The 12,743-nt window shown below is 41.0% G+C and overlaps 1 protein-coding gene across 2 annotated transcripts in view; it reads left to right on the top strand.

The window, feature by feature from the left end:
• Positions 1 to 8,458, top strand: part of ypel1 (yippee-like 1) — a 29,689-nt gene extending 21,231 nt beyond the window's left edge. For both annotated transcript variants that reach the window (XM_030418154.1, XM_030418155.1), the window contains exons 3-5: positions 2,090 to 2,133; positions 3,806 to 3,914; positions 7,381 to 8,458. In XM_030418154.1, coding sequence (XP_030274014.1) covers positions 2,090 to 2,133; positions 3,806 to 3,914; positions 7,381 to 7,470 — 243 coding nt within the window. In that variant the 3' untranslated portion in view covers positions 7,471 to 8,458. The remainder of the gene's footprint in view (positions 1 to 2,089; positions 2,134 to 3,805; positions 3,915 to 7,380) is intronic.
• The last annotated feature ends 4,285 nt before the right edge of the window (positions 8,459 to 12,743 follow it).

Below are 12,743 nucleotides of genomic sequence, written 5' to 3'. Positions count from 1 at the left end.
CTAACGCTGTAAACTCCAACACTTCTCTGGTCCTCGAGTTCCCAGTCAGAACCACCAGCTGCATGGCTAACTGGGCTAACTATCTCATGATTGCTACAGCAGTTAGTGGTTACTCTGGTGATATCCTAACCCCTATTTGTTTTGAGTATGAATTTGACATGTCGACAATTCTGACATGTTGTACAATTAAAATCTGCCCTAAGTGATTTATTTTGTGTTCCAAAAACTGTTAAATTGCTCTTTATTACAACAGTAATCGCTGTTGTGGAGTGTTTGCTCAGTAACCCATGTCTCTCCTCCCCCCCACTCATGCAGTAAAAGACAAAAGAAAATATGTGATATCCCTGCCCACGTTATCCAATCAGGACAAAGAACTCCATAAAGAGTAGTCCTGTCTGATCCTCCTGATTGCTGCTATGTCTACGCGCTCATGTGGTGACGTAGAGCGGAGGGAGGGGCTTGCTAACTGCAAAACGGACAGTAAGTTAGCTACAACTAGCAGCTATAAGTTAACCCTAACCCTAACTGTCCAGCATTTCCCACCGCACAAATCAGTCTCTGATCTATCTGCATTTACTTTGCCATGTTATTTTATGTCGACTCCTAAAATGTTGTATTGTATTCTATGTATGTGGAACAGTATTGAGACGTCACAGAGATGCACGCAGTTGTGAACAGTTTCCTCGGCAAAACTTTCTGCGATACTTTTGTGCGTCTTTATCCGACTCTTGGGAGCCGGTCACGGAGCTCTCCTGCTCTGCCATTGTCCGGTTTCATTATGCAGAAGCATGCCGATCGTTCCTGAGAAAGTGCACGGCAAACACTTTGCAGGTAGCAGGATACAAATACAACTGTTTCACCCCATTCTGCTTTTTGACACTTGCTGATGAAATGTACAGTGAGGAAACAGAAGGCAGGGAAAGAAGAGAACTGCAAGCTAGCAAATATGGATGTAAACAATCAGTATTCAAAGAAATCTGCTTTGCTATTGCTTTAAGGCTGGAACATGCCTCTCCGGGCTGCACGGGAGAAAAGTCACCTGAAGGTGTTCACGTGGCTGCTTCTTTTATACTCTTCCTATTGTTTTCGTCCCATCAGGAAGTTCCATATCACCTTTCCCTGCGTAGATATGCAGAGACGTTAATGTGCATCTTAATTCTGGCCTCATGAGGAAGGAAAGGCATTAAAAATGTTTGTTAAGCCTCAAGGACACATACACACTACACTTTTTACACACAACAATTTGTTTATATGAAAATTCCACAGGGCAACTTTAACATAACTTACTCCTCCACGCATTTAAGCTAAAATGGAGCTTAGTAATCTAATCAGGTGTGTGTGTGTGTGTGTGTGTGTGTGTGTGTGAGTGAGTGAGTCTGTATATGTGCGTGTGGTTTACATGATACCCCACTAAACTTCTATCGTGGCTGTGCTATTTTATTGACATCTCACCCAGATGCAGCTCAGATTGTCATCTTTGTCGAGGCATTAAAGTCTCGTCTTCTCTCAGCTGCTCTACACGGTTGTAAAAGCGGCCTTGTTGTTCTGCAAATGAGCCAACACTGCATATCAACAATGAAGCTTGATATCTCAAGTTTGCAGCAGGCAAAAGATTATTTAATCTATATTTTATGCGTCTATTGAAAACACACCATCAGTATTCTATCCATTCCGGCCTTCCACCTGTAGTTTGTACGTTTTAGAAAGTAAAGGGTTGTTAGCAAACTGTCTGAGTTTTCTGCTCTGATGTAACAATTAGCAAAAAGGAAATGACTCCAGCTTCAGTTCTCAAGAAACAAGAAGTGGATCTCTCTCGTCCTTTAAGTTGAAATGTTGATGATAGACTTGCTCCTTGATGTTTGTGTTCTCAGACTTCAACACCTCCTCTGAGCCCTCATTTTATTTCTAACCTCCAGCCAAACTTGGGTGTGGGAACCTTGACAAGGTGGAAGAACGAGTATGCACAGCAGTAACTGGGAGAAAAGCACCCCAGGGCGTCAGTTGCTGACATTCTTGTACTCGGTGGTGTGGTGCAGCCTTGTATTGTCTACTTACATGGTTTTCTCTCCCTGTTTCTCTCTTGTTTCAGTCATTTCAAGGCAGTCAAGGAAGAGCCTATCTGTTTAACTCAGTGTAAGTATGAGACCCACACTAACAACCCGCCTCATTTATGTGGAAAACTTTCCTCTTATTATGCACTTTGTTTATTCGGGCTCACGCAGTGTAATTAACAAGTGATCTGGAGCTTGTAAATAAAAGTTACACGGACTCACAAGTAGCTCATTTGATGGGCAAAGTTAAACGGTGTACTCACTCTGTGTGTGTTTGTTTCAGTTTAAACCAGAGCTGAATATTCTCCCCATCACTTCAGCTTACTCATTTCCTGTCACACTTGTTTAGGCTTGTCTTATGGCCATGAACACCAACTTAAATCCTCGCCAACACATTTGAGCTGTTGACCGTTTAACGCACAAAAATTAACTGAGCGATGCACAGTAAGGTGGCGTCACAAAAAGAGCAACAGAAAGGGGCATGTCTGCCTTTAGGCCTTCATGTTTACTAGCCACAAACAGGTGAAAACAGAATTCTCTGCAGATTTTACTCCCAGTAGCCATATCTGATTATCCGTTTCAACAAACACGTCGTAATACATTAAAATGCACTCGGCTGACACTTTACAATTCGCCCTTACGTTCATATAAACACCCACTTCATCATGTGGGGAACAGGAGCTGTATATCAAATCAGAATCGTACAGAATCATAGCGATAGTCTCTGCCAACTAAACCCAGTAAGCACTGATTTGGAAATAATAGACCTTGACATCTGGGTTAAAACTAGATTTTTTTAATGTTACATATGAATGTTTCAACAGAAATTAAATGACCAGTTTTTTTTATGAATCCATTCCTTACTCCATTTTGAAATATAGCCACTGACGCAGTTGAAACGATCGTCCCATGTAACCTGCACATTTAGCCCAGTTTTTAACCAACGCACATCGATGTATTTTGTCCTGAAACCACCAAATCAAGGCTTCCTGCTAAACTGAGCCGACGGACTGTTTTGTCTTCTGTGAGTGTTCCAGTCAGTGCTACGAGAACCACTGCTTAACATCCATCTCTTTGAACCCAAGAATCACTTACAGTGGTTTATTTCGCGCTTGGTTGGTGTTTGGGGACTCTGCTCTCAGTCACAATGAACCACGCAGGAGTCTCCCAGTGTCACGGTGCAGCTGCTTTGTGCAACCTGTCTCGTTTACATTGTTCTCACCTGCCAGAGTGAGCTGAATGAAAGAAGCACTCTAAAGTCTTGAGATAAAAGTTCAAATAAATCATCTCAAAAGTGTCTTATGTGAAAGCACTCACAGTTCTCTGAACAATGCCAACGGGGGTGTGCATGTAAAAGGACATTTCACCCAGAGAAACAGATAATGTGGTGGGAGAGGCAAAGTTCTGGAGATGTCTGCATGCAGCACGGTTACATACATTGACGCGTCACTTCAATGAGTGTGTCTGCGGTGTGTTCTTTAATTAAAATGACACTCAAAAGCTAATCAGCGGCAGTGTATATGCTGGGAGGCATTGGTTTAGAAAAAGCAAACAATACATTTCCCTGAACAAATACGTATGTATTTTTGTTTGAACACTTCTATATTTAAATATTCTCAGGGAATGAGTACACCAGCATGTAGTCATTTGTCTGACGCTGTTCTTTTACATTTTACTGCTTTTACTTTAAGTAAAAGTTTTGAGCTCTTCCTCCAAGGCTCCTCCTGACCTCTGCAACCTTTTCTCACCTACAGGGTGAATGTCGGCTGCGGGCCAGCGGAGGAGCGGGTACTCCTCACCGGTTTACATGCTGTGGCTGATATCTACTGTGAAAACTGTAAAACCACCCTGGGTTGGAAATATGTAAGTTGGTCGCTCCCTTAAACTTTAACCTGAGCCCTTTTACTTTCCCATGTTTAGTGTTTTCTTGTTGCACCACTTACGCCTGTTGCTGTGATGTTGTGTAAGTATGTGGTTTCTTGGCTTCCAAGAGGACAAATTATGCTGTTGCAGGTCAAAAGCACACAGTTGCTCTCTTTAAAGCGTTGCTTGCTAAAGCCATGGTGACATTTTTTTTTTTTTTTTTTTTTTCTCACGGTTGTGTTTAGGCTCACAGATTGAGCACACCGTGGTCTCCTAGCGCTCAAGATAATTACAGTGCCGAAAGGTTGGCTGCAGACAGCCAGACTGGTACCTCTGAGAGTCTACAGTGATTAAATGTCAGGCCATTTTGAAGAGGCTTGTCCTGGTAATTGTCTGAAAAGACTAAAGAAGGGTGTAAAATAACTGAACAAAGTATAAGACAGGGACTCACTTAAAGCCGCTCGTTCAGTGACAAAAACAATTACAGATTCTCAGAAAGACCCTGCAAAGCAAAGCAGAGCAGAGCAGAGCAGAGCTGAGCTGAGCTGAGCTGGTTTACAAGGCAAAGCAGGCTGAGCAAATAATCAAAGACACAGACCCACATCAACATCCTGATTGTCCTGAAGCCCAGCAGGACTGGGACATATGCCGGAAATCATACAGCACTTCAAGAGATGCATTTCCGGACAGGAAGTTTAGACATTTGAAATGAAAGATTCACTCACTGGAGGGAAACCGCCATGGTAAAGCGCTTGTGTTGTTCACTGCATCTCTAAAATCCTGCATGTTTCAGATAATAATGTGACCAGATGGGCAAATGTGTGGGGGAATTTGTCTTACTGTCTTGTTTGTTTTTGTTTGGATTGGAGTTATTGCACACTTGATCACATGATGTATGCCTCCTCTGTAGCCCTGGAAATGCTGGAAAAGTTTTCACCATAATGTACTTGAAAAGTAAGGAGGCCAGAGGGGGTCAAAGTTTGAAGGCGACAGACATTAGAGCAAGAAAGTTATACAAAGTAAACTGTGACATGATGAAATGCCATGGTTAGACTGAGGAGACCAAAAAAAAACTGTCTTGCCGTCAATCTCAAAAATACAAATCCATTGAACCGCACTCCTTTACTTGATGACCTTTTGTTAATGTCAACCAGAAAGACAGGGGGGAAGATAAGGGATATCAAGCATTTTTTAAATCGATTAAAAGTTTATTCTGGACTTTGGATACAGCAGTTTGGCCAAAACAATTTTTACATTATTTGGAGTCTTAAAAACTCCACTAGAATATAAAACAAGGTCTGAGAGTAGGGCTGGAATGACTGATCCATTGGTGGGTCAGTGGGATTAAATGTACTGTGAGGCGTTAGTCAGTGGTTAATAAACAGCCTCAATTCAAAACTGATGCCTCTACGTGACCTACACAGGCGCACGAGGCTATCAGCGAGAATATTGGCTATTTCAGTTATTGTCAGTGCCTGTCAGCGGGTCAGATTCCTCTCAAAATCATAACATGACTGGGGAATGTTGATAACTTTAGCTTTTCCTCAGCAAAATTACTGTTACCGAGCAACCAGATCTGTTGTCTATAGGCTACATGTAACCTCGATGTATGAACGGGACTCAGACAGAGCTCACTTTGTTATCAATCTCACATAGCCACAAATGGATACATAGCCTCATCGTCATGCATCCTGCAAACAGCTGTGCTGCCTCCTTCTTTCACTTAGAAACAAATGCATATGCTAGTCAGGGCCCGTATTCATAAAGAATCTTAAGGCTAAAAGTAGCTCCTAACAGGCGAATTTATTCCTAAAAATAATGGGCGTGTCAGTCGTAACTTTAGGACTCCTAATTTTTGAAAATAAGAGTTATTCACAAAACATTTTAAGCCTAAAAGTAGCACCTAAGTGTGGGAGACCTTAGAAGTCGTCCAGAGGACTCCTAACTCGCTAAGACCTGGTCACAGCTGAATGTTTTGGAGACGCTAAATAAAAGGGAATTATTAAAACGATACTGGATGGACAGCGAAGGGATTGAAGTTGTAGTTGAGTTGGTGAGGGACGCAATAACATCCCCAACCAACCGAAACAATCCAATAACGCCTGAGTTAAAATGTTTGGCAACACTTAGGTGTTTGGCTACAGGGAAAATGCAGCTCTTCACACGGGACTAGTATTACCTGGGGACCTCAAGTGATTTAGAAATTATCCCACCATGTCTGTGTTTCGCGCGGTGCATTCGCACAGGATAAGCGAAGTCTGTGTTTTAACTCGAATTTACTGACATTATCCCCGGGTCGATCGCACCGGAGCCCTTGCTGGAGCAGCACAACGGTTAGATATGGATATTTTTAATATAATAACTGGTGAGCCTGTTGAAAGATGGAAAAATGTTCCTTACTGAATGCTGCCATGCATGTAATACATCTAATCATCTTTCGAGATTTCGCTCTTCTGATGAGCCTCCTGAATTTGCACCCAAAATGCTGTCAAAACTTTCATGTATAATTCCAAATGCAGGCTCCATAATTTTCGACCGGGAAAAAGGCAGAAAAAAGGTGTGGAAAACACAAAAAACCTTAAGAAAAACAAAAAAGACCCCAAATCACAGAGATGCCGATTCGCACGGGACTAATATTATCACATGACCTCTGTGTTTGGCGACATATGATAGGTAATTTGCGGTGGAATTTTTACTTTACAAATTATGGACATGGCAGATTCGTACGGGATTAAGATCACAGACGACCTCCGCAATTATTACTTAATTCTCGTCATAAATAAATTTCTTTATCCAATATCTTTTCATAGGCTTTGTCATGGGCTTGTAGGCAACTTCCTTATTTTCACTTTATGCATTGCGTAGCCTAAATGACTTTTCAATGGGCTGCCCCGTCACTCAACAACCAATCACCGTTGTCACCGCTTCTAAGTGCGTCCTTATAAAATGACGTCATCCATAGCAACAGAGAGTTACTTCTAGTTTAGGAGTTAACTGTTTTCATAAATAAAAGTAGGTCTCAGCGGCTTTGTGAATTACTTTTAAGAAACGACTCCTACATAAAAACTTCTAGTGCGATTTAGGAGTACTCCTAACGTTAAGATAAAAGTCTCTGTGAATACAGGCCCAGATCTTGAACAACAGGAGGTGGTGGTGCTCATGCCTCTTTTGTCCACAGGGGCCGCCAGAATCAACATAAATTCAGTTCCTTGTAGCTACTTTAAATTATTAAAATAATAAGTAATGGCACCGGCTGACTGATACTGACATCTTTGCTTGTTGTAACTTTTAAATACGCTTATTGTTCAACTTTTAAACATGAGTACTCAGACATATCTTTACTTTAACTATAACTTTTGTACGTGTTGGTGAAATTAAAAGAATATTCATCATCAGTATCAGTCAGGCTCTACTGTGGAACGTGGTCTGGTAACTCTCTTTTCTGTCTTTTTGTACGTTTTTACAGGAGCACGCGTTTGAGAGCAGTCAAAAGTACAAAGAGGGAAAGTTCATCATCGAGCTGGCTCACATGATCAAGGACAACGGATGGGAGTGACGCTCCGGCCGCGCTCTTGTCTTTTTCTGACCTTGGAATGCTCTTTATCGAACTGCGTGGAGCATCGACCACCATGCCCCTCTCGAACCTCCCCTCACCCCCTTCTCCAACTCCTCCCTTACAAAAACCCTCCACAAAACCTCCACACCTTCGCCTCCCTTCACGTCCACACACCCACCAGCTCATCGTGAAACGGAACGGAACAAATGACATCAACAACGACGACGAGGAAGTGGAGCAACTGTTGAAAAATCACGTCACAGGAGTCCTGTCGTTACTTCTAAGATTGTGTGTTCTCCTTCGCGGCTCCGGAGCTTTTGGGTTCGACCCCGCCCCGCTCACTCTCACAACCCCTCCACCCCCACCTCCACCGAACCACGCTTACAAGTGATTGTGGTGATATGGCGACCACTAAGCGTAAGGAGAAAGACTTCACTGAAAGGACATTTCTTTGTTTTCTTTATTTTCGCCCATACAGCAAGACGAATGACTTTGATGACTTTCATTATTTTAATGTTATTTGCTATGTTATTTTGCTAGTTTTAACTTCTGGGTTTGGTAAGGTTTTGGTTTTGATGGCAGATGGATGTTACTGGTTAGCATTTTTATTTCCCTGTCAAGTCTGTCATGTTTAGGTTTGTTTGTGTTTTTGGCTCTTGTTGTATCTCTGCCCATAGCTGAGCATGTTTTTCTTTTGCTAATGTCCAAATGAGCAATCAGGGACGGGTGAGGAGCGGAGGGGAAAGGGAGTTTATCATAGTTACAAATATGTAGCAGCATCATCATTTTTTTAAGTGGCTATGGATGGGATTGCAGTCGTGTGGGGTTTTTATTCCTGGTATTTTTTTTCTCCATTTTTATCTTTTTACTTTCTTGTGAATTTTCTTTATCCTCCTTCCTGCCCACTTTCTGGTACTTTTGAGCACCCAAAAAGCATTGAAAGCAGCACCTAGTATTTGGTTGACATATATATATATATATATATATATATATATATATATATATATATATATATATATATATATATATATATATATATATATATATATATATATATATATATATATATATATATATATATATATATATATATATATATATTACATGCACATACACACACACACACATAAATATATAGATATATATGAATATTTGTAGTGTTTGGCTAAATGCGATTGTGGCTGGTCCCATTTTGCAGCTGTACCATAAGTGGAAAAAAGACAAGAAAAGGAGCAGAAATAATTTCTAGGCTGGGGAACCTGAAATCAGTGTCCACATGTCATAAAACATTAGGACAGACTGTATTATTCCATTGTCTAGTAATGAAACCGTAAGAGACAGAACTACATATGAATATATATACACACACTATGATTACATATCCATAAATACTATGAAAATGTTCGTAGTACGTAGATATTGGAACATGGATCCTATATATATATTTGCTGTCATGCACATATGTATATATGCATATGACTGTGTGTATATATGCATTGTGTGTGTGTGGTCAAGCATTACACAGTGGCATACTTGAACAATGCTACTTCGTTTGCACTTTGCAGAGGCCTTGGGTTCATCTCAGTTTAGAGGCAAAAAGTTTGTTTCGCTCTTGTGTGTTTTTTAATGGCCTTCTCACAGATGAGTGACAGCTCGTTGGAAACAGAAAGAAAGTTTGACCCGGATGGTTTGAGGAGATCATCATCTCCATATAGACTGTAGTGCGTTTATCAGCTGTCTGTCAGATGCTTCTAGGGAATTTGGTTGGATTTTATTTAAATTCTGTAGACAAATTCTATGTTTCCTCTCAGTTCTTGCCCGACGTTAAACTTTTCTCTGAAGGGAAAAGTGTAATTTGTGATTCTTTGCTGCTATTCTAGAAATCCCGCCATTTCCTCCCGCTCTTGTAGGTCTTTTGCACTTTATAGCTTATCCGTCTGTCTCTCTCTTAGAGCGTATGAATTGTCTCTTTGTGGATGGCGTCCGTGATTTGCCTCTAAGCCGTCTGAATCTTGTGTCTCTTCAAAACATGAACGGCCTCCCCTCTTTTTTCTGTTGTGCAGTGCATAACTCTGAAAACCGTCATGTGAACCGATGTGTCTTCCCTCCCCTACTGGTTCAAAGTGGCCCTCAAAATAACTGCACCAGAATCCTCAGAGAGCTCTTCCCCACTTTTATTTCTGTGATTAACAGAGACTCGGTAAATATACACGCATATATTTTCTATGTTAAGATTTTGAGGTGCAAAAAAGCAAATGGATATTCAGTATATTATTTCTCAGAGTAAAGCAGGGTGGAAGAGGTCAGGACAATGCGGGATGCCCAGGGCTCAGTGTCTGTCTTTTTATTGGAAGGATGGAAAAGATGGCAGCAGGTGGAGGCGGGGCAGGATGGGACGGGAGAGATTTAAAAATCAGCAGTGATTGATTACTTTGCCGGCAAGGTCAGTCTAATCACATGACCTTATATTCTAAAAACGATGACAATGCAAACCCTTAATAGTTAGCAGTGATACCTACTTGAAAATATAAAGACATAAACATATTGGCCCGTGTTACAGTTTTTGTACATAAAGTAACATATTTAAGGTTTTATACATATTTCTACTGGGTTAGTTGTTTTACTTCCCCAACTTGAAGCACTTTTGTTCACTGTACCTCTGGCTGTGTGAGTCTGAATGTGTGTATGTGTGTATGTGTGTATGTGTGTCTGTGTGTGTGTGTGTGTGCGCGCACGCATGTGTGCGTGTGTATGCGTGTGCATGCATGTGTGTTAGCCGCATGCATGCCTGCACACAAAAGTAAGTGAATGTTTAGTTTTCTTTTCCTCAGTCGGTTTTATTTCTCTTTATTTTTTCCCCCTCTTTTTTGGTTTGAAAGTATTTTTATCTGTTCTGTTGTACTTTCTTTTTTCTTTCACAACTGTTTGGTTTCACTGTCTCTCCCAGTGATCTGCAAGGTCGAGAGCCAGGTTAGTTTGTTTGGAAGTGATTTATCCCTTCTTCTTTTTTTCTGTTAGCCTGTTTATTTAGCTTGTGTGGTGAGAGCCCTTTAGAGGGCCGGTGTTTAGGTCTCTGCTGAGCCATGTAGACGTTGAGGGTGAGCTGGAATCTCCCACCATGTCGCAGGGAGAGCCTTTACCAAGACCCTTTCTCCACCACAGTCAGTGTCTCCTGTATAGAGGGCTTTCAGGTGATGAAATGCACCCTTTGGCGGCCATATTGGAGGTCCTTAGCTGGGCTGTGAATATCTGATTGTATTTCTTGAGAACTTGTTCACGTTTTTAACTGAATATTAACTGTTAATCCCCCGATCCATTTGATGTGACTTACTGTTTGGATGATATTAGCTTGTTATCTACCCAAGCTGATCTGCTATATCCCAGTTCTGGGGCTGCATCCTTTGAAGTTTGCATTTCAAGACTACCAAAGCCTTTTCTGCGTCTTTAAGTTTTATGTTAATGGTGCATTCAAGTGGTCTTCGTCAATTCATGAAGTTGAGAAATGTGACCTCATTGATAGTTGTGTTCCTGTGCTCATCTGTGCTAGTGAACTACTGGTAAGCTACATTTCATGAACTTGAGTTACTACTTGGCGTTCACCACTTTGTCAGCCATTTCCTGGTGATAAACTTGAAAACTGCTGAGACTGAAAGTTGGATCATGGCACATGATTGAAGTAACAAAACTGTAGATGTTCAAATTTCTATTATTTCCAAGCACTGAGCACAGGAATGGAAATCTGAATATCTACAATTGGGTAACTGTCTGCTGAAGAAGATTGTGTTATACACTCCAGAACAGCTACCAGATGGACCTTTTGGCATGATTGTTTTATTAATTTCCAGTCGACTTTAGGAGTGGTCAAGGAGTGCCTGAATGCACCATTGGGTTTATGTCCCCCGAGGCCGCACTGTCTCGTTTGGAGAGGACGCGCAGGATTGGTCTGGTTTATAGTTCCTGCTACAGGCGCGCTTTGAAGGGCTGCATCGTTCGAAGGTTGCAGCTCTTGAATTGAGATGCAGCATTTTTCTGGTCAGCCAGCCTTGACTGTCTGATATGATGAACATATCTAGGTGAAAATGTCAAACTCGAACTTTTTCCAACCTCACAGAGTGAAGGGTAGTTAAATTTGGGAAAAAAAAGTCCACCAGACCATTCATGTCTGCTCAATTTGTTACTGAATGGACTCACAGCAGTCCGACTTTCCTCTTGTTACTTGTACACAGCTAGTTTCTCCAAAGGACCTCCAAGATTGCGCCGGCAGTGGTTGCTGGGAGATTTGTGACCCAATTGCATAGCCTCTATACTCTCCCTTCGATCAGTCAGTCTAAGTTGAACCAACAAAAAGCAGTTGCCAGTGTCACCTGCCAGTGTGTACCAAATAAGAACCAGGTTCTATTGAATGCATCAGTGTCATGTGTCAGCGAGCAGGAAGGAAGCCAGGGATCATCATGTTCGAGTGTCTCCTGGAGATTCACCTGCTAAACCAAAATCAAAGAGGAGAAATCCTGTCACCTATGGCATTGTCTTTCTGTAGAATGTTTTGATTCTCTGAACTTAACAGCATCAAAGCAGCCTGGATGAAAAATGTAGATATTTGCTGCTGAAAACCGTTTACTTTTTATTGTTATTTTGTTTAATCGTGACACTGGCCACCGCCTTTTTGAGCTCTGTTACTGTCTAAAAACGTACCTGAAAGGATGTTGATCAAAGGCAAGATGGGTATACAGGGGAAAAGACTGTACAAGTTCTTTTCTTAGGACTGTTAAACTACAGTTTAAGGTCTAAAGCATGTTGTATTTATAATGGCTATATGTCGTGCCTGTTTTATTATTATTTTTTTTTTCCTAAATTTGAAAACAAAAATATTATATGCTTTTTATTTGACTACATTGCTTTGCATACTGTCTTAGTAAAGCCATGTCACATGTCTGTTTTCACTCTAATGTAAACTATCAGATATCACAATAAATTTTCAATGGCATTAAGATGTTGACTGTGTCAAGTCGTCATTGATTTCTTTAGATTTGATTAACCCCGCATTCACATGCTCCTCAGGTTGGAAGTCGTTCTTCCGACTTCGATGTGTTCATTAGCTTTGAGTCGTAGCAATATGGATACTACAAAGAGGATGTGTTGTATTTGTTGATGGCCGTTTTGAGTTTTAAACTTTAAATTAAAATAAGCGATTTTGATGAGAAAGACACTTCAAACTAATCTAGATAACTGTGTCAGCAAATCACAGTTACAACTTAAAACCATATTACCAAATT

Source organism: Sparus aurata, chromosome 5, assembly GCF_900880675.1.
Source record: "Sparus aurata chromosome 5, fSpaAur1.1, whole genome shotgun sequence".
Lineage (NCBI taxonomy): Eukaryota > Metazoa > Chordata > Actinopteri > Spariformes > Sparidae > Sparus > Sparus aurata.
Note: the sequence above shows the minus strand (reverse complement) of the source record. Positions and strands in the feature narration are given on the sequence as shown.